We start from the raw sequence: 23,858 nt of genomic DNA on the forward strand, positions 1-23,858 counted from the left end.
TTATGATGGAGGTCCTTTTTCCACTTGGGGCTGAATTACAAAGGTTTGATCAAAATTAAGTGTCCCAATGAGCATCGATTTTCCACCAAACGGGCATGGGATCAAAATTAAGAGAGGATTTTAAGGACAAATCAGTCTAGATGAAGATTAATTCTCCACCATTTCATTTGGTGGACATAATAAAGAGAAATGTGGCTGAAATTTAATGTCCCTATGCATATCGTTTTTCCTCACCTTGCTCGTTGAATACTTTATTTGTCCCACATTCGTTGTGTCGTGAAAACAAGAGGCGAAATGCTGAATAAAACAAATACCAACAAGCAATATAAAAATAATTAAGTTGCTGATTTGAGGTCAAGTGAGCTGAAAGAGAAGGAGATTGGAATCACCTGAGTCAGCAAGATGAGAGTAAGAGGTGCGACATTTGCCTAAGGCACCAATGGTGCCACCATTGAAGACATTTTGCAATACATAGCTGAAGATGCCATTGCCAGCTGAAGTCGCCATCACCTCAAACTAGAATTGCATCATTTCCAGCTATCACTTTAGTGGAAAACGTATCATTTCCAGCCAAAACAAATGCAAATCATATCAACAACATGAATGGTGCAAGGAAAGGAGTGACATTCAGCTGATAAGGGACAATTTTCAGACATTTTTGAGACCTTTCACAGTCACAAATCAGACTTAGACAACGCATTTGGTTGCAACATCATTCATAATTCTGAGTTGAAGGATATTTTCAGACTTACAAATTATAATCAGACCTTCATAAGTCTGAAAATAAAGTTTCTTTAAGGAAAAATTTCCAGATTTTGATCAAATCCTTTGTATTTTCCAGAATCAACATTGCATAATTTCAATTTTCTGATTCTGGAAAATTATTTGTTCAAGTTTATCGACTTCTAGCTTCATACAAGTACCACATCAAAAGCGGGGATAGCTGCAAGAAAGATCCAGTTGACGAAAGTACTTGAGGGGTACTATCTGAAATCTCAAATATCTTCCAAATGGAAGAAGGTTGGAGACACCAACATGGAATACCTAGATAGGAAAAAGATGAAATGAAGGATGTACAGAACAAAGAACCAGCTACCCTCTCCCTTGGAGGTCAACATAATAAAGAGTGGAATCTACCACACGGCTGGATTCCCATCAACAATACAATGCAATGAGCTCATGGTTGAGTGTGTTAGGCACTATGACCCACAGTCAAGAACAATCCGAACACCTAAGGGGTTGGGGTTGCAGTAAGATAAGCGTTTGGGATTCCCAATTACCAAGGGATGCAAACAAGAACTAAAGAGGACGCCCAAGCTATGTTCGAGAAAGGACCAGATGCATGTATGACTCTCATCAACAACGAGTGGGTCCTTGAAACAAGGTGTCACCTTCCAAGCTACTAAAGAAACTTCTAAGTTTAGATTTTAAAGAAGAGTTTAGTGATATGATCTATCTTCCTACTCAATAGGATCATGGGAGCACCTCAAAAAGCTTTATTTGAGACATGGATGTTTTATTTCATTGAGGAGATATCGGCTGGAACAGTAATGATAAATTGGGCAAAGATCATAAGTGATAACAGAAGAGCAGGAAGGCAATACTGAGAAGGGGGGGCGGGGGGTGAATCAGTATTGTGTAATTTTTAAAACTTATGACAACTTAGAATCAATTAAAAACTGTGAAAATAAACATAAAGACATAACACCATATTTCTCGTGGACACCCCTTTCAGGTAAAAAAACCACGGCATCAGAAATCTTTCATTTATATGAATGGGCACCAACACAAAAATACACAAGTGAGCTACAACTCATAGTGGGCACCAACCGAAAAATACACAAGTCACCTACAACTCACGGTGGGCACCAACCCTCCCAAAACTCAAATCTGAAGCACCAACTTCATTGCAAAAATACACCAACCTCAAGATCACCAACTTCAATACATCAGAAATTTGACAGTCTGAAAAACAATCTGTCTTAGAATTCATATCACAGGCACAAAAATGCTACTCTTGCAACACTTCTTTAAGCTTGTTCAAACTCACACACATAAAAATTGAAGAACTTATACTATATCATCTTTCTACGTACAGCAAAAATCTACAGGTCACATATCAAAATTACCAATCAGGGTCAAAAGCATAGAAATAGTTCTGCAGATTTCTCTTACTGAAAATCTTTCTCCCACATTACTTTTTATAGTCCTTCAAAGTGTTCTCTAGATGATATAGCATCTAACGTCCCCTTTTTAATATTGATCACTTTTCACACTACAGGAGCATGCAAGACTTCACCCTTCAGATACAGCGAAGACCACAAACACAACTTCCACACCCCACGCACATGGTGACCAAAGAAATGTATATATCCCAGAGCATTCACACACTTAAGCAGACAACGCACACCAAGATATACATTGCCCAACCAAAGAAATAAAATGATCGCCCACACACAAATTACAGCTGCCTGCATCCAACGGTTCTCACCCAAAAAACACGTACAGGCTACTGCAACCTTCAGGGACATCAGATTTCAAGAGCATCCATACAAAAATTTAACCAGCACCCGATTTCTAAATATTCAAAAACATGTCCAACGAACCATACATATCCAGTTCGTATTTACTTTTTACTATCGAGCTCTACCACAAGAACACACAGACAATGAAAAAATTATCAATTCAAGAAGAACTGAACACCCAAGACATTCTCACAGAAAACATAAACACAGCTGCCTCAAATAAAAACAGCAATTCTCCAACCATAAAATCGCAGTGCATCAATAAATACACCAGTTCATATTTTGAAAGAAGAGAATGCCCAACACTTTGAAGAATCGTTAGCACTTCCAATAAATTACACGACTTAAATTCTAAGCCGCCCTCTCTAGTCCTATATTTGAAAGCGCGTCTCCAATATCAAGTTGCACTCCACAAATAATGAGCCCGGTCAAAATACACGATAAAATAGCCAACGCAATCAATTCAGGCATCCAAAATAAAAACAATTCCCTTTTTAAAAATTTATCACCTCCTTTACACAGCAACAAATATCCATGTGAAGACCCACGAAAAAGAAGGCGGCAGCAATAATATAAACTTTGTAACGGCAGCCTTCATTTGGTCCTCACTTGAAAAGTCAACAATATATATCAGTCTCTCCACAAAAATTAAAGTTCAGCTTAATAAAAAAATGTATCGATAGCTCCTTTTACAACACATAGATGACATCTCAAATGATTTGACACTTGGCACAAACAAGTAGACAAGGAGCCAGCTGAGGTAGGCATCCAAGTAGCTGAAGCATCTCAAGCAACTCAAGCACCTCAAGCAACTCAAGCAGCTCAACCAAAATTGAGAAAATCTAATGAATAAACAGTACCTAGAAAATCAATTCAAACTCAGTCCAATATTACTCTGAGTAATCCTCAAGCTTGAATAGCACAAGCTTGACAAAAACCACTTGACATCAATGATAAAATGTCTAACAATAACTTGGATATCCAATTGAGGAATTTGGAGAGAACAAAATCTTTCTACATGACTTCTTGAATAGTCTACATGCTAGCAAGACACATCAAGTACAATGGACTAATATGCAAGGGTGAAGTCAGGAACAGGAAAGGACAACATAAGGCGTATGAATGCTATCCGCAACTCCACCTGCATGAGAAAGAACAGTATAGGAGGGTGAATGATACATATACCTCACACGGTTGCTACAAGGTGGAGTACATAAGATATTGTACAAGGAGGCAATGTCATTAGTAGAAAAATATGTATCATGGTTTATCCAATTCCCTACCTTCACATACATAAGAATCCAGGGATTCACCTATGAACCTTACAAGCTTCCCAGGTATCCGACTGACAAGATGGTGTTGATTGAGGTAGTGAGGCCGCTATCAAAATTTGACTACATATAGAAAGAGAAGCATAGGCAAGGGATAACTTTTCCTATCACACTTGGGAAAATGATGGAGATATGCCCCACTGCAGCAGTAGCTGAAACAGTTAATAAAGAATTAAAAAAATTCTATCTTGGAATATACAAGGCAAGGAACTGTTTTGATCCATTCAAAAGGATTTTAACAGCTAAGGGAGAAAAGTTTACGCACAAGGTTGACATCAAAGACTTTTGGGCAAATCTTACAAATGAGTTTGGAGTGAGGAGAAAGATGTGGTCTCGAAAGTCAATGGACTTCATGAGGGAGTGTAACTTCTTCTCAATTCCTGATCAAGTGAAAGATGATGGGAATCATATTCATCCTCAATATGGGAAGGAAAAAGACAAGCCTGTTCTATCACCTGATTGGTCAAAGCCCGAAGTAGTGGGCTTGAATATTTTGATGAGGGAAATGAATGATTGCTCTAGAGAATGGGTAGACAAACAAATCAACAAGCTAAGGAGGCAGAGTACCACTTTGACCTATGAGAAAATGAAAAGCGAAGAGTCTTCTCTTAATGATGATGAGAGAACTATAAGTGATGTAAGAACAAACAATGATGAAGAGGATCAAGCTTCTAAGAGAAGAGAGGGTATTGTTGAAGGAGCACAAGCAAAGGGTAAAGAGATTGCCAGTCAAGAATCAAGACACAAGAAGCACAAATCCGACACTCCTCAATCTACCATGAGTTCCTCATCCATTGAGGAGAACGACATACCGAAGGAAGACAATGAACTCGAATAAGGTTCAGACACAGAGATCCTACTAGATAATGATCAGGATGAGCATGCATCAGCTCAATCAGCACCACAAGAAGACAAAGAACAGCGACCAAGATCTCCAACCATCCATGTTGAGGTCCATTTAGGAGATGATGTGGAGGACCTCAGTAAGAGGAGAACAATGAAGAGATAATTTCCGCCTTGAGAAGAATTGATGATCATCATCAGCTAAAGGATGGAATGGCATTTTCTACAATTCCTGATTGGTTGATGAACAGTATGGAAAAGAAGAAAGTTGGAGAAATGCAGCCCATTGAAGATATAGACTTCTTCTTAGCCCAGATTGGTAAGGCTAAAAAGAAGAAGAAGGCAAAGAAGTTTTCTAAAATTACTAGAGATGATTCAGGATCCCGCATTTTGCAAGTGGTTGTTCCAGCAGTTGACAAGCTTAGAGATGAGATCACTCCCATGGATTATCAGGTTACAATGATTGAGCTTGGACCATCCACAAAACAACAAGAGTTTGGGGAGCTGTATGATTCTGCCAAGGCCATTGAGGCACGATTAAACAGAGTTGAAGAGAAGAATGAAATGTTAGAAATAGAGAACAGGAAACTCAAGGAATACACCGAGGGTTTGTTGAATCCCCTAAGGCGTGAGGATCCTACATTTGTTCCACCCATCGCTATTGCTCAAGGGTCACTTAATGATCACGAGGCAATGAGGAATACATATCAGGAGGTTGGAAAGTGGATATAAGATATTTTGAAGCAGAGGACTTCCTAGTCCAATTTGTCCATGCCTACGAAAGGACAATGTTACTCATAAACAAGATACAATGCTTGGAGGGAGTATGGCAAGAATTTCAACCAGTCCAAGACAAGACCATTCCTCACCTCAAGGTGTTGAAGCGGATTCCTACATCAACATCATTCCAGGAAGGAGTAATTCAAGTGGGAAATGTGTATGATTTCCATGGATGGTGTTGCTCTTTAGCAATGAAGAAATCAGTGTTTGATCATGCGAGGGATGGGTGCATAGAAATGGAAGGATCAATCTTAGAGATACAAGATCCTCACTTCAATTGAAGAATTATTGCGACAAGATGTCCACACTTCTAGCAGCTTAAATTTGGAGATATTGAAAGAGAAAATGAACTTGTTTACTTCCAAGGGCTAGAGTCTATCAAGAAGAATCAGCTAGACGATTTGGTCTCCCTTACGATCTTTATCAACAATTTGTAGAAGCATACACCAAATTGGAAGAACCTCTTCGATGCTTGCTCAAATTCCTTGGATGTGATCGAATGGTAGCAGGATGGTTTGCCAAGTGTCACAATGGAAGAGCTCAATTCAGTAATGTCTAGATTCGTCAAATATGCAGCCAAAGAGAGGGATAGAGGAAGGAATCTTCTAGAGGACAGCTTGCTTAATGACTAGGCAACATCTCATTGGACCCTCATTCCTCAAGCTTTGTGATATGGATAAGATTCCATTTTTACTGCAAAACCTAATTAGGGTTGTGTTGGCATGATCTTGGCCCTTGATTCTAAATGAATCTTGGCCATTCATTTCATTTGAGTCTCTATATAAACCCCTTTCTCTCATTTGTAAGGGAGAGATTTTGAGAAATGTCACCTTGATGTTGCCAAAATTGAATTGAATCATTGAATTTGGGTGATTTTTATAAGATCTTCGAGTATTGTGTGGTTCCTTAATCCTCAATTTAGTTTGAAATTTTGCTTTAAGTATTTTAGTTGAATGAAGAAATTGTTGAAGGGATCTATATGAAATTCGTTTATCCATACCACTAGCTGTTTGCTAATTGTAAATTTGCCTTGTGTGGTCAACTGGAATTTGATTTAAACTTAACTTCGATTTTTACTTGCTCATTGATATGCATCAAATGGATGGTGTTAGTGTTATGGGTGTAAATCTGAATATCTATTGATTACCTTAGAAGATTGCACTAAGCTTTGTAGAGTTGTTCTTTGTATGACAAAACTAAGCCTAGTTGAATTTCATAGTCATTCACTATCTCTTGCATTCTAGGATTATAATAGGATTAGAATAGAATTCCTAAACCCTTTCCTTTTGCATTTTATTTCAAAATCTTCGTTAGAATTAGGATCAAGTGCTCATCTTGCTGAATCATAAGTTATTTCAAAACTGTGGCAAATATACTTATATTCATGAAGATTTGGTTTGATTAGAACAATTGTGTAAGTCCCCTTGTGCATACAGCAAATCACATTAGCCATTGAGTTACCCACACGTCAAGACCTGACAATAAGAGCCTTGGAGTCGTCTTGGTTGATCATATATTTAGCATCCGAGGTGATTTTGATCAAAAGAGGGTAAAGTACCTTTGGTATTTTATTATGTGTTAAGACGTGTCTAAAAAACACATCAACATTACCCAAGGCGACCAACACATAACAAATTACTGCAAATTCACTCAAAAACTTATCTAAAGATTTGAACAAAAACACCCCAAATGGTACTTAAAAGCTAGCACAATTAAAACAACATGGAACCATAGAAGATTATGCCACTGAATTCAAAAAACTTTCAATCATAGTACAGAAGGTTTCTCAAAGTAGACTCACATACCTATTTGTAAAAGGGTTAAAATAGTCAATCCAGGGATTGGTGAGTGATCACAATCCTACAACACTTGAAGATGCAATTCAAAAGGCATCAAGGTTGGAAATCACATCATCATAAGATAAATCCTTCTATAAGAAAGATGGGCATAAAAGAACATTCCCTCCTAGAGACAACCGTGAAACACTTCAAAGAGAAAATTTTTGTTTCAAGTGCAAGGAAAAATGGGAGCAGGGACATGTTTGTACACAAGAAGAGCTTCAAAAGAAAGATTTGTGCTTCAAGTGCAAGGAGAAATGGAAGGCGGGGCATATATGTGGGAAGAGAAGCCAAGTACACAATATAGAGGCATTATTCGACAAGGAAGCATGGGACGAAGAAAAATAAAACCCAAGCAAAAGGTGTGATGTAGAAGAATCACAAAATTAACGAGGAGCTTTCGGTGTTAAGGAGCACATTTAATAGTTGCTCCACCCTTATATCCTCAAGATCTAGAAACAATTCATCCAATAAATAAGAATTGATATCAACAATGACATGTCAACTTGAAATCTCTTCGTAGGACACCTAAGGTTCCCGAAACAAATGAAAGGAAAACTTCTTCATAGAAAATCACATAGATGTGTGTCATGCTTCTAATCCTCATCTTGATGTTGAAAAAAAAAAACTCAAACTTTGCCAATTCCCAAAATGGTTATAACTCACATTCAAATTAAAAGGTAAAAACATATATGTCTTAGATCAAATTTGCAACTTCTAAAAATATGGGTTATGAATTAGAGTCCCAAAAGGGTTAGAAGTCGCATACATCTAACCCTTTCCCATTAAAGTCATCTTAAACCACTCTCTCTATGATCAAACCATCATTTCTTGAGGACAAGCAATCTTGGGAAGGGTGGACTATCATGCACCCACCATGATACCTTCTCACACCATTCTTAGAAAGAGAATGAAAATGCCAATGCTCAAGAAAATTATCTTATTTATAAGACTTCACAATATTCTGTGATTTTAGATCCAAGGAATTAATGTATTAAGCAAGTAATTATCTTCAAAAGCAAAAGGCAGCAATGCTATCTAAGTCTGCATCAATGCATATACATAAGTATATATAGTGATTCCTATATATTGAATATATACAAAAAATTCCTATGCAGTGATAAGAATAAGGGTTCTATTTATATTGATACATGTGTTATTAGTTATTGATGGGGTGCAATTACACCCAAACAGCAACCAGCAACCGGTTATTAGTAAAGAGGCATGGGTGTTAAGGAGACATCTCATTAAGATAACAAACAGCAGGCTGGTCAACAAGAGGCAACAGTTATAATTAAAAGAGACACCACTTTTAGAAGGGGACATGACTATGGGAAGGACATGACTCTCCAATACCGATAGAGAGATATATATTGCGGTTCAGCACTCAAAGAAGGAGATCAACCAAGGAAGATCGAATCAGACAACGAAAATCAGAAATCAACATTTAATCTGCACTCAGCATTCTTAAAGAAATCTGCAATAACTTTAATTCTACAAGTGTTTGGTATGCAATGATAGATTTGATACTTAAAAATACGTTTTGAATATGCAATGATATGAAATGCTATTCTTTAAATTACTTATTCCCCAACAAGCAATCACGTAGAGGTGAGTAAGGAAATACAAGAAGGGAAAGCAGATATGAGATCCCCTTCTTAGTAGGCCATCCCATGGTGGATGACTGACGTATCTGCCACATGTAGGCCAAGGGGGTATAATGTCCACTCTTGGGCTTAGATAGAAGGATTTTTGGGTGCCCTACTGCAGTTTCGTCTCCAACCTCTACAATGGTTGATTGTTGAAGTAACAATCACAAATGGATGAATAAGGTCTCACAAATAGGGAGGGTAGAGACGATCACCTGCACTAGGTAGGCCACCCCATGGTGGATGTCTGACATGTTTGCCACTTGTGGACCAAGGGGGTATAAAGTCCGCTCTTGGGCTTAGTGTGAGGGTTGCTTTGGGCACCCTATCGTGCTCCCTCATATAACCCCTATTGTAATGGAATACTAAAAGTGAACATAGGGATTACATGATTTGTCTAATGGATTATGATGAATATTAATATATGTATATGTACTTATATGTTTGATCTCTAACCCCTGTAGAAATAATTGGTCTTATGAATTATGTCCAATGTTGTCTAATATGAATGCAGGACCTAAACCAAGATTTATATTGCTTAAAGCATTTTAATTGGTAAAGTTACAACTCTAACTATTTTATATTTCTTATTTTAATGGAACTTGTGATCTTAGGGCAGGATTTAGGGCAATCCCAAAAGGGGACATTACAAACCTCCAAGTGAGAGAGAAGCTATAAAGTCAAATGAACATAAAAGCCTCACCCAAAACCCCTGTTTGGTCTTTCAGTGAAGATTCTCGTCTACAGTTAAAATCACACAAGTAAGAGAAGCTTCTGGATTGCTATGTATGTTTTTCTGATTGACATTTCGGATCACACTCAGTGATCCAGCATCAGGAAGAGAAAAGTGGAAAACTTATACCTACTATCACTCTTTGTGTCAAATTCTAATTTATGAGAATAATAGGTGAATCCACCAGAGAATGAGCAGTAAAAGCTTGAATAGCTATGTTAACTTTGCAAAGCCATTTCCCTGTAAAGCTCCTTTGTTTATCTGCCATTACTCTTATCAATTCAAGCATCCACTTTGACTAAAAAAATTCTTCACCAAATAAACAAATGTATGATATAGGTAAATAACAATAAATGCATTTTATCCTGAAGAATCTCAAAAAATAAAATTATTCTTTATAACGAAGAATGTGCTAAATAAAGTACCTGTTTCTCTAGACTTGCCCGGATTACCGGAGTGACCATAGCCTTGGGACCGTTTTCGTCTGTAGAAGGGGGCTTGTCCTCATTAAAACCCTTCACAAGTCGATTGACCTTTCCAAATTGTTTTCTGCTACTGCCATTTTTACTGGGAGCAAATGAAGCTGTACCAGCCACATCTTCTAAATCAACAAGGCCAGAAGCTTCTGGTACATTCTCTTTATCATCTTCATCTGAATCTCCATCACTATAATAGTCAGAAAACCCTTCATCAACCAAACCATTTTCACTGCTAACTGGTTTCTCCAATTTATCAGTCAAAGATTCAACAAGTCTATGGCTCCAGTCTTCAAAAGATTTCTCCAGCTTTCCATTGTCTTGGTTCCCTATTCCCAAAGGAAGAATCTCAATTGCTCCAAGATCCTTCAATTGATGGTAAAAAGCCCTGGCCGCTGCACACATCAGCAAAAAATTTAAGGGTCACAATTATACAGCTAATAAACAGATGGAAAACAATTCAGGCCTTAGGAAAATTATATATATTGCAGGCAGTTCCAAAGGAAATACATATGATTTAACACTAATAGAAACATATATTTTTTCCAATCTGATAAGATTATGTTTTGCAATATATTTTAATTTCTTAGGCTTCAAAATTTAAATTTTTATCAGATATGATTATCGATTGTTATAACCTTTAATTGTTAAGATGTTGCAACTAGCTAAATTTCTTTGTTTATATAAACATCAACCAATATTTGTCAAGCTCAACTTAGCCAAGAAACTTCTCTTCGCTCCTGTATAATTGGATTAGAAATTTGTAAGAAGTAAGCTCAGAAAATTCAAGTGTTTATTATTTTATGAGCAAAAATTTGCTCTGTAAATTAGATCCATGTTCAATAGTATGTTGTGTTAACAATTTGCCCCTGTTACCTAGCTGGTTTAGGTACAGTCCACTAAAAAATATTGTTAAGCTCAACCTAGCCAAGAAACTTCTCTTCACTCCTATAAAATTGGAATAGGAGTTTGTAAGAAGTAAGCTAAGAAAATTCAAGTGTTTATTATTTTATAAGCAAAAATTTTCTCTGTAAATTAGAGTTGCAGATGATTTCTGAGAGTTGTGGGGTTACTTATCAACTCCAACACTTCCATATGAACTTCCATCAAGAGTGGTTCTCTAAGGATGAAGAATATGATTGGGAGATGTCAAGTGCCCTTCTCAAGCATAAGTCCAATGAAGACCTTAGCCTATTATTTTATTTCCCATAAGCTAATGGGGTGGTGCAACAGATGTAATTTAATAATTTAACAAAAGTTGTCTAAAAAGCAACTTTATGTTTTTTATTAAAAAGGATTGTTTTTAAAAGTGCAACCAGAAATGACACTAGGAATTTGGGCCCAAAAATACATTTAAAAAGGTTCTTCTAGTCACTTTTTTAAAGTTAAAGATTGGAAAGGGAAAAAAATTTAAAAATGAATAAAAAGAAGAAGGAAACAATTTTTTTTTTCGAAGGGCCTATATAAGGAATTGAGGGATGGGGAGGATTACCAATTCATATTATTGGGCCCATTTCTCTTGAAATTGAACGTTATTTATCTTTTATACCCTAGAATGAAAACCCTTTAGCAAAGAACGGATTTGAGGATGAAAACCCTCCTATTCATTTGAAAAATTCTATCCATGTATTGTCATTGTACTAAATAGTAGAGTTCTTCCAATTTCAATCATTTGGTTGTGCAGGATCTTCAAATATTTGTAAGTACTTCTGAGTACTCTATTTGTTATTATGGTGATTCTACAAGCGACAAAACTCGACAAATATTTGTGGATTTGTGGATTTGTGGATTTAGATTGGTCAAGTGATGTCGATAGCTAAAGATCCACCAATGGTTATTTTTCAATGGTGTTGTTATCAATTGGATGAGTACGCAGCAAGCTATGATCACTTTGCCCACTACAAAAGCTAAGTACAAGGCAACTACTCGTGCTTGTAAGGAAGCCATTTGGCTTAAGAGATTGTGTTTAAACATGAGGCTATGTCACGTAACTATCAAAGATCTGTGTGATACTTACAATGACATATGTCTAGCAAAGAACACAACCTATCATGCAAGGGCGAAGCACATAGATGTCCAATACTATTTTGTTCATGACATGGTAAAAATGACAGGGAGATGTTGGTGAAGGTTGATATTTTAGCAAATGTTGTAGATGCATTGACAAAGTTAGTGAGAACAATAAAGTTCAAATGGTATGATGAATCTATGGACCTCATGGCTCCTAGCAGTTAGATTTCAAAGTCGAGCTCCCTTTTGCTCTTTCGCAAGATATTCAACAAGTGAGAGAATGTCGGGAAAAGTGTCTCAACCTTGCATCCTAATATTCCAATTTATTATTTGATTATAAAATAGGAAAATATTTATTGTTGGTACCTCTACTTGTTTAGGTCATAACTCTTTAGCCCACATATCAAAAATTGAAGTTGTTGGATGCAATAGAAACAACTCCAAAAGGCCTATGTGTCTTACAAGCTACAAATTTCAAATTTACAAGTTTACAAGTTACAAGTTGTAGCTTACAACTATTGATAATTTGATAAAACATGTTTTCAATTTGCTTTCTAACTCTTCAATATTTTATTTTGCAGATGCTTGGTGGTGAAGTTGGGGTGGAAATACCCCAAATCTCAAAAAAAAATGCCCTTAGAATCTTATGCCAACCTTGTAGTTCATCCAATTGTGAGCACATTTGGAGCTTGTTTGAGGCCATCCACATGAAGAAGAGGAGCAAGTTAGCTCAAAAACGCCTCAATGACCTTGTCTTTGTGCAATATAATCTTTGGTTATGCACAAGGAAGGTAGAGGAAACACTAGCTGGTCCAATTGATTTGAATGATATAGATCCTTATAGTGATTGGATGTTACAGAAGCAGCCTCCATTGTTTACCGAGGATGTCATCTATGATTTGGAGAGAGAGGCTATGGAGGAGGGGGGTGGTTTTCGATTCACATTGGATGACATTGAGTAAGATGAGGATGATGAGGAGTCATTGCCATTGCCGGGAACAGCTAGAGGCAGAGCTACAACCAGGATGGAAGTTGAGCCACAACCAATCGTGCCAAGCAAGGAGGCACAACCACAACAGACTCCTAGGACTAGACCCTCTAGTTCTACCTCTCCCCTAGTTTTTACTAGAGCTGGGAAGAGGAAGATATAATTGTATTGATGTGTTTACTTTTAGTTTTACAAAAACTATTTACTATTGTGCTTCCAGCCATCAAAATTCATTATAAGGATATGATTTTGTACCTTATTTGTATTTGAATCAATTAAATATATCTAGACTCAGCTTGTTTCTTTTGTGTGCTCATTTATTGACTCATTGGATGCATCTCCTCATTGAATTTTGCAAAAAAAATGCATTTCTAATTATATTTAAGCAATTTTTTAAGTTCCCAAATTTTTTGCCGAGTTTTTGCTGAGTTTTTTTTCCAGGCCTTTGCGAGTTTTTGGTTTTTGCAAGTAGTTCAATTATGCTTGTACCATTTGGTGCTCATGTTTGCTGGTTGTGGAAAATCAAACAAAAAATTTGTGTTCTTTTTTGCAAACATGAGCAGTTTTCCACATGATCAACAATTAGAAAAGCTGGCATTTCAGGTAATCGGAAAATCTCCTTCTTCTAGAATTACATGTTTTCTTTGTTAGCTGAATGTGCTGCTTTTGTTTCTTGAAAAAATATTGTTAAAAGAAGATTCCTCGTTTAATAATATTACTGTTTTTTGTTTCTTTTATGCAATGTACCAGTTTATTTGCATAAGCAGTCTTTTTTTCATAAGCACACCTTTTTGCGCTGTGTTTCACCTTCAGAGTGAGCATTTTTTGGCATGTGGCATTTGTTTAAGACTGTTTTTTCTGTTTCACTATACTTCTGTTACACAATAAAAAATGGCAGCCCTTGATCATTTTTTTAAGAGGCATCCCCGTCTTGTTTTGTGAAGCCTGTTTACTTTAACAGGAGTGACACTAGGAGTCAATAATAAGTGCATGGCCACTCCAATCAATGTGATGCCCAAAAAAACGTAACTCAAATATTAAAGCAGCTTGAGTCGGATTTTATGAAAGTGTGACCGTGGGAGTGAAAAAAACAAGTGTTTTGCCTTTCCTGACTCAAAACGATACTATAAAGAAATTCACGTATTTATACAGTTAGTCTAATTTAAGAAAGAGTGGAACAATTTGAATCCAATTGTTAGAAGCACATCCTGATTTGGATATAGATATGAGGACTTTTCAGTAGCAGAATGAATTCCAGGACAAACATTTAAGCGTAAAACGATAGTTAATTGTCCAGAATTAGCCAAAAGTCTATCCAGTGGAACCAGAAGCTTCAACAAATATACAAGAATTCGAAATGTGCTCAATTACCTTGATTGTAAGTAGAACCGTAGGCGCTGCTGCCGACGCCAAAGACAGCAAATTTGCAGGTGTTAAGCAGCCCTGCACCGACTCTGAAATCCTTGGAGCTTTCGTCAAGCCACTGCGCTAGAAATGCCGCATTATCGGGAGGCTTCCCATCCTCCCACGTCGAAGCGACTATTATCACAAGCGCCTCCTTCACTATGTCTTCCGGCTCATACGACCGCGGGTCGACGACCTCAACCTTAACATTATTTTCCTGCAGGAGGTTCGAGAGCTTGTAAGCGAGGGCCTTTGAAGCGCCCGTCTGTGAGGCGAAAAATAGCTTTCCGGGCGGAGACGATGACGACGACTTGCAGCAGCCGTTGTTCGGTTGGAGCGCAGGGTTTCGAACCCTTGACTTGCAGCAGCCGTTAATAGGGTTCGATTGAGGTGTTAATTGTTTTGCTTCTTGTTGCGCGTGGGATGATTTCGTTGTTCTGGGACGAGTGGATTTCCAGAGGCAGTATAAGGAGGCCGAGACTAGGGCTGCAAATGCTACTCGAGCTGCTAAAGATGGAGGTCCTGCCATTGACATTGACTGTGCCGTCTCCATCGAAGATCCTCACTGCTCTGTGAGACTGCGCCAAATTTAAGCAGGGGCAAACATTGACTGTAAACCTTTTTTAACCATTTTTTTCATCTTTGAGGTTTCTCATACGCCCTCAGACGTAATACACTAGCTTCCAATTTGACGCCGATTACTTTTTGATTATTTTGCAAGGCCCTCAAAACTTGGAGTTGGGTTGTCACGGGAGTTGAAATTAAAAAAATGTAGAGCTTCTATTGAGATTTTATTTTTACGTTCATGTGAAATTTTCGGTATTAGTTATAATAGTCAAATTTGTATTGTTTTCAATTTTTATTTAGGTTTTGGTTATTTTAAAAAGAAGGATTAAGTATAGCAAATGGTGTAATTTTATCTAAAGTAGAGGTTAATTCTTTATTTAAAGATGTCTTAATTTAAATAATTTTTAAATTTTTTTATTTATTATTTAAATTTTTATAATAAGTATATTTATGTCAGAGGTGTATTAGGCTCACAAACAAATGTAAGATTCTTTGTCAATAAAAACGAAAATCATTTAAGTTGAAGCATTTGGTCGTCAACCGATTTGTCAATTTAAAAAAACGTTATCTATATTTTTTGTTTCTAATTTCATATTCCATGTTAAAAAAAATTAAAAAATTAATAATAAAAAAAGTAGAAATATAAATTTTCAAATTTGTGTGGTTCTTAGTGGCAACTTTACTTGACTCCTCTTGGGGTAACAAAAAAAAAAGATTTGGAAATTTACCTAGTAATTTGTAATCTCTTTACTTAACTTTTAGCATTTTAACATGGCAATTAGGATTTGTTTCTTAAGTATTTTGACATGATTTGAAAGTTGATTTGGTGGACAAAAATACTTTGAGAAAAATAAAGAATGGCGATTAGGATTTGTTTCTTAAGTCTTTCGACTTAGGATTTGAATGTTGATTTGGTGGACAAAATTACTTTAAGAATAATAAAGAATAGCAGGGTAAATGATTCTAAACCTTTTCTCTGCACCTTGGAAGCGATTCGACCTTGTGATCTGAGTTTTCGTTTCTCTTCTCTAAATGGAGTTTTTGTTAAAAACTTTCTAAAAATTGTTATAAACTGTTATGAACTTTCTTCGCTTGGTTGTGCTTGGAAGTTGGGTTGAATGTATGCCTTATTATCACAATCATGATTTTTTTCTTTTTTCTATTAACTTTAGATAAAATGATTTTTTAAACTTTTATGGGCTTAACTTAGAAGTGTTTCCAGTAAAGATCAGAGTTTTCGTAAATGAGAAAAATAGATGAAATATCAATTGAAGCAATTGCATGCATGACTAAACACAAATTATTTGAAATCTTCATTAAAGAAGGGCATGTTGATCCAAATTATGGATTCGGATGACAACACTTGAGTGAGAACCTGCGGTATTGTGGATTTGTTTACATGAACAAGGTAAACACAGAATTGAAGCAAGCCAAAAACTAATCTATTCAATTCGAAATCCAACATATATTAGTTCATGAGATTCCAAAGGTCACCAAAACCCCTTGAGAATCGAAACCCAACAATCACATCTGTTTATTTACATAATAAAATCTAAAACTACGAAAATTTCAAAAAACTATATGAAATTTTGTCCTAACTTTAACTAGGCATAACTTTCTACTCAGAACTCAAAATTGCGAGTCATTTAACTCGTTGGAAAGGTCTCCAAGAGCTTAAGGTGAAATCTTGAAAAAACCTGCCTACAACAACATTCTGAGGGATAGGCCAAAGTTTCAAGGGCTGAAAATGCCTCAAATGCCTTCAAAAATGCCAAATACTAACATATAGAAAAACTAGAAAAATATGAAAATATCATTTTCAATATTTCAAATTTGCTTCTAATCATTACTTCCCCCTTGAAAAGAAATGGCTCCCATTGCATCAACACTCTGAATGAGATGAGGAAAACGTAGCTGAAGTTGCTCCCTGGTAAACCACTTTCCTTGTTGAGCAATCTGCCCTGCTCAAACCATTTTGTACAGATAGATATGTTGTTGTTTGAGTGTTTTCACCATGGTCTCCACAATCTGAGCACATTGGAATGGAGAAGCTACATCTGGATTCAATTATGTGGTGGAAATCATTTCTGCCACATCTACAACATCTAATAGTGGAGGAAAATATGGCTTCAAGAGTTCCACATTGAAGAATGGATGAAGACCCAGAAATGGGGGTAAATTAAGCTCAAAAGCATTATCACCAAATTACTTGATGATTGTGTATGGCCCATAACGCAGAGGATGAAGCTTCCTATTGGGACCCTGCAATCATTCCTTCTGGATATGCAGCCACACCTTGTCCCCGACTTGAAAATTATGAGGAGTACGATGCTCATCATGTCTCTCCTTATATTTCTTATTGGTATGCTCCAAGATTTCATGAACTTGTTGTTGCAAATGATGAATTTTATCAATGAACTGGGATGCCTTATCTTCCTCCTTACCAACACGTGGAACCAGATCGGGTTGAATAAGTGGTATGGCAACATCCATGGGTGCAAGTGGTTGATAATGAAGACAAACCTCAAATGGGTTGTGACCAGTCGAACTGTGAATTGTCCTGTTGTAGCTATGTTGAACATATGGAAGACTTTCATCGCATGTGCGGGGATGTTTTGAGTGATACATGTGTGGGATGTGAATGATCATCTAATTCACTACCTCTGTTTGGCCTTCTGTTTGAGGATAGAAAGCAGTAGACTTTGTTAATTTTGTGTCCATCTTTTGCCATAATGTAGACCAAAACTTACTAAGAAACCTGTTGTCCTTATCTGAGATAATGGTATTCGGCAGACCAAAATGAACCCAAATGTGTTCAAAGAAAAGTTTTGCAGTGCAAAATTGTTTTTTTACAAGCCACTATTACTGCCATTATTTAGAAACTATCTACCATAACATACACACAATCATGGCCTGTTTTGGTGGTAGGAAGACCAGACATAAAGTCCATAGAAACTGAATGCCAAGGTTTTTTAGGAACAGGAAGAGGTGAATACAATCCAAGTTTACGATTGGCAAGCTTAGCAACAGCACATACGGTACAAGCTTGAGTATATGAAATGACATCATTTCTCAACTTTGGCCAATAAAAATACCTCTAAAGGATAGAAGTAATCTTACCTATGCCAAAATGACCAGCAACCTTACTATAGTGAGTTTCCCATATCAACTTTTTGTGTTTTGTATTAGGCACACAGATTTGCCCAAGGTGACAAAGCATTCCATCCTACAAATAGAAGTCATTCACTTGATGTCGCTTCACCAATTGATTATAAACATCTACAAATTCAACATCATTCTCATACAAGCAAGCCCAGGCTTCAATTTGATGACCACATGAGTCCAATACCATGTGTATAGCTACAATCGGAGGCCTGCTCAAACAGTCAGCTACTTTGTTAGCGCTTCCCTTCTTGTGGCGAATATTGAGATGAAATTGTTGAAGATAGGTTGACCATCATTGATGTCGATCATCCTGCAACTTCTCTTGTGTTTGCAAAAATTGAAGAGGTTTGTGGTCTGTGTGGATGACAATCTCCTTACCCAAAATGTAATGTTTCCACTGCTTACAGGCTTGAACAATAGCATGCAGTTCCTTATTCGTAAGTGGCATATCGATGCACTATATCAGAAAAAGTCTAACTGTGATATGCAACTGGGTGACCATGATGCATGAGGACTACTCCTAGGGCATATTCTGATGCATCGGTTTGTATTTCAAATGACTATTGCAGGTCAGGAAGAGATAAAACTGGTGCAGAACGTAACCTTCGTTTTAACTCCTCGAATGCTTCTTGTTGAGCACATGTCCATTTAAACTTTGCTTGTGTTCCCCCCCCCCACAATGACTGATTTAGAGGCCAAGACAAATGGGAAAACCCCAACACAAATCTGCGATAAAATTTTGCCAACTCAAGGAAACTTTGTAACTCTGTGAGATTTCTTGGAGATGGCCAGTCCTTAGTCACTTGTATCTTCTTCGGATCAACATGAACACCCTCACTGTCAATAACATATCCTATGTATTTGATACTCTGCATACCAAAGGATCACTTTTCTTTGTTTGCATAAAGCCCATGATCTTGTAAAGTTGAGAGAATTTTTTGCACATGTTGTAAATGTTCCTCCCAAGTTTTGTTGAAGATGAGTATGTCATCCAGACATACCAACACGAAGGAATCAGTGAATGGTCTGAGTATATCTTTCATCATTCTCATGAATGTCGTTGGGGCATTCATTAGACTGAAAGGCATCACTAGCCATTCAAACAATCCCTCTTTAGATTTGAAAGTTGTCTTCCACACATTAGCTGAGTCAATTGGTACTTGATGGTATCTCGATTTCAAATCATTTTTTGTGAAGAATCGGGCCCCTCTATGCTAGTCCAAGAGGTCATCTATCTGGGGAAGTGGATACCTATTTTTAACTGAAATTTTGTTCAAGGCCCTATAGTCAATACAAAGTCTCCAAGTTCCATCCTTTTTCTTTGCCAGAACAATGGGACTGCCACAGGGTGATGCACTTGGACGAATATGTCCCTTCTCAATCAATTCTTGTATTTACCTCTTAATTTCATTATTGTCTAATACTAATCTATAGTAGACTGGTTCATTAGGAAATGGAGTTCCTGGTATCAAATCAACAGTGTGTCTCACTTGGCAATGTGTAGGTACCCCAGTTGGTAACTTAAACAGATTCTTATAGTTTATCGAAATTTGATCCATTGATCTTTTCTGTAGGGTTGTGGTGTTTGTGATGGCATGGGAATTATATACTAACTTTCTCTCTTCTTCAAAACGAATCATCAATAATATGAATGTTCCTATTTTGGCAACCAACCTCCTACATTGCTTAGCACTAATCAAAGAGGTGGAGTATGCAGGGCTTACCTCTAGTATTCAGTATTTCTGCTCACCTAATATGATTGTCACGTTGCGAGGTATAGACTCATAAACACCATGGTGTTGGTACATATATGGTTATCCCAATAGAACATCACAAACATCTAAAGGAGCCACATCACAGATTACCTCATATTTGAAAGTATTTATAGAGTATGAAAGGCGACACTGCTGGTGCACTTGGATATCTCTCCCTTGACTTACCCATCCCATTGATTAGGGTTGCCGGTGTGTTGTTGTTTTCATATTCAATCTCTTCACAATCTCTATTGATATTAAGTTCTTTTGACTTCCACTATCAACAATAAAGTGCAAGGCTTTTCCTCTAACCCACATCTGTGAGTGGAACAATCTCTCCTCCTCCTCTTGGGGCAATATGTTTGTACAAGCTACCATTGCATGTGGATCAGCCTCAATGACCTGTTCATGACTTTCTTTTGTGCCAGATTCTGCCATCTTAGGTTTTGCCTTGTCCTCATGCATCTCCATCATTAAGCTTTTTATGGTTCTGCAATCTTTTGTGTTATGAGAGGGACTCTTATGGAATTCACACCACATATCGTTCTCTTGTGTCTTCTTCATACCCCATGCCTTTTTTTGTTGGTGAATTGGGAGAAGATTCCTTGGAAGTTTATTTCCATGTAGTTTTGCCACCTTCACCCTTCCATCTATTGTTTGCGAAGTTATCCCTCCTTCCTTTCTATTTGAATTTCTCCTCAATTTTTGTAGCAAATTTTTATGCACTAGGTAGAGTCTCTATGTTCAAGAATTCTATTTTAGTTTGGATATACCTATGAAGTCCACTCTAATATTTAAAAACTCGGTGCTTCTCACAATATTTGATGCCAAGCTTTGTTGCTAAAGCATGAAACATATTAGTATATTCTTGAACAATTTGGTCCTTTTTCTATCGAAGCAATTGCCACTGCATATATTTCTGTTCATATGTATATACAGGAAAGTATTCTTACTTTATGTGCTCCATGAATTCTCCCCATGTGGGTTTTTGATCAAAAATAAAAGGACAGCCTTGGATGCTAACTTCGCTTCCCACAAATCTTTCACATGATTTTCAGCTTTGAGAAGAGCGAAAGTTATTTTCTCTTCATCTGAGAACTGGTTGACAGAGAAATACCTTTCTAGTTTTGAAACCCAATCATCAACAACATTCGCATCAATCTTTCCTTGAAATGTGGGTATATCGAAATTCACTTGCACCTTGAATGGTGTATACCCTGTGAATGTTGGGTTTGCTTGTGACCACGACTTTCCAGCATTTGCTTGAACTGCTCCATCATTTCTTCATGTTGTTTTGTTAATGCATCTGCAACCAGCGCTTTAATGTCATCGTTGGTCTGCAACTTAGCCATCTGCAATCGTGTGCGTCTCAAAGGAAGGTAGTCTAAAGGATTCCTTGTTTCCAACCCCAATATTTGATATGTTGATCATGTGTGATATGACATACAGGAGCGAACTTTCTTTGATACCATTGATCTGAATTATGGATTCGGATGACAACACCTGAGTGAGAACCTGCGATATTGTGGATTTGTTTACATGAACAAGGTAAACACAGAATTGAGGCAAGCCAAAAAGTAATCTATTCAATTCAAAAATCTAACATATATTAGTTCATGAGATTCCAAGGGTCACCAAAACCCCTTGAGAATCGAAACCCAATGGTCACATCTGTTTATTTACATAATAAAATCTAAAACTATGAAAATTTCAAAAAACTATGTGAAATTTTGTCCTAGATTTAACTAGGCATAACTTTCTACTCAAGACTCGAAATTATGAGTCGTTTAACTCATTGGAAAGGTCTCCAAGAGCTTAAGGCGAAGTCCTGAAAGAAAAATCTAAAACTATGAAAATTTCAAAAACTATATGAAATTTTGTCCTAACTTTAACTAGGCATAACTTTCTACTCAGGACTTGAAATTATGAGTTGTTTAACTCATTGGAAAGGTTTCCAAGAGCTTAAGGCGAAGTCCTAAAATAACTTGCCTACGACAATGTTCTAAGGGATAGGCCAAAGTTTCAAGGGTTGAAAATGCCTCGAAGGCCTTCAAAAATGCCAAATACTAACATATAGAAAAACTAAAAAAATATGAAAAAATTATTTTCAATATTTCAAATTTGCTTCTAATCACATGTCTAAGTATATGGATTTTGCCACTACTTTCATAAAGAATTAGAAATGTGGTTTCTTTCTCACTCTTCTTGTCCTATTTGCAGAACGACCCATCTTCAATCTCATTGGACTTGGGATAACCTAATGGAAAATATGATTCATTACTGGGAAAACTCATTTCTTCAAGATTAATGGAAGAATGAGATACGAAAAGTAACATGGATTGAGGAATATTAGCTACAAAACGGTTGCTAGAAATCATTGCTCATATTGTAAAATGCTTAAAATCTTTACCTAAAACGTTTGGATATGAATTTTTTTTAACAAAAAGTGCAATGTATTCATTCGATTAGAGATAAAGAAAAAATGATGATTTTATTGAGGGAAGATATTGTTTGCATCTAATTCGCTTAAGGCCATGAAAAATTTGGTAAGCTGCCATTTGGGGGAGTTTTATATTAATTATTAAAGATAACTTCTAATGATGTTATTGAATGGTCGAAGGCAATAGATATTTGTAATTAGTTGTACAAATATTTTGTTCTTTCCTTTTCTATATAATTTTTTAAATTTTGAATATAAAAATCTAACATGTAATACATTTAATTATTAAAATATAATATGTTTTTAAATTAAAAAAAGACTATAATAAAATAGAATGTTTTTTCAATTTAATAAATTATTTTTTTTACTTTCAATTGATTTTTATCTTAATACATTTAATTCTTAAAATAGAATGTTTTTTCAATTACAAATTAAAAAAATGAATATTTTATGTCAATTAGATAAATAAATTTATTTTAGAGTTTAATTTGGTTAATTATGACCTCTATAGGCTATCTTTTATAGGTTTTTACAATTAGAATGTTTTCATGCAATTAGAATGATTTTTTAGAATTAAAAAAAAACATAAGTTTATGTTAAGATTGCTTATATAATATTAACATAATAGGGTATGTGCAAGATCATGGGGGCCCAAAAAGTGGCAATGGAGAAAAAAATGTGTTTTAAACCTTTCCAAAAATGTCAAAATCCGCTTTGACTTTTTGTTTGGGTCGGCCAAAATTTGAATTTGGTTTGGTAATATCAAACCAAATCGGATATCCGTTAATATTGTTTATCTGATATTAACAGATATCCGATTTGTGATGTCACTATTGTGATGTCATAATTTTTCAAATCGGATATCCATTTTTCTCAACATAAAAAAGTATAGTTTAGTAAAATGGGCATAACTTTGCATTTCTTATCAAAAATTTGATTTTTTACAAGCGTTGGAAAGGTAATTCAGAGACCTGTCAAATGGATAAGTTAGTTTTATGATATTATAAACCAAAAATTAATTATAATCATTTGAAGTTAGTCCTTCAATTTTAAAACTTTAAATACTCACAAATTTTGCATACAAAGTCTCATTTTTTTTCCTATCACCTCCTTTATCTATCACCTGTCTATCTATACTTGTATAAATATATTTTATCTATCTCTTTCTTCTCTACTTATGTCACTTATTTTCTCATCCCATTTAGATAAATAAATTCCCAAGTTACATGCATCTCTGCATATATCTCCATGTTTCTATTCTTATCTCTCCCTCTCCCACTCCATCATTGTCACTCCTTATTTCTATATTTCTCTCTAATAATCTCTCTTCTCTCTATTTATCTCCCTCCTCTACC

The 23,858-nt window shown here is 36.2% G+C and overlaps 1 protein-coding gene across 1 annotated transcript in view; it reads right to left on the reverse strand.

The window, feature by feature from the left end:
• LOC131077572 (S-adenosyl-L-methionine-dependent tRNA 4-demethylwyosine synthase) overlaps positions 1-15,315 on the reverse strand; it is a 42,227-nt gene extending 26,912 nt beyond the window's left edge. The window contains exons 1-2 of the mRNA XM_058015099.2: positions 14,545-15,315; positions 10,125-10,570 (exon numbers count right to left, since the gene is read on the reverse strand). Coding sequence (XP_057871082.2) covers positions 10,125-10,570; positions 14,545-15,130 — 1,032 coding nt within the window. The 5' untranslated portion in view covers positions 15,131-15,315. The remainder of the gene's footprint in view (positions 1-10,124; positions 10,571-14,544) is intronic.
• Between the last annotated feature and the right edge of the window lie 8,543 nt (positions 15,316-23,858).

The sequence above is a fragment of the Cryptomeria japonica genome, chromosome 6 (genome assembly GCF_030272615.1).
Source record: "Cryptomeria japonica chromosome 6, Sugi_1.0, whole genome shotgun sequence".
NCBI lineage: Eukaryota > Viridiplantae > Streptophyta > Pinopsida > Cupressales > Cupressaceae > Cryptomeria > Cryptomeria japonica.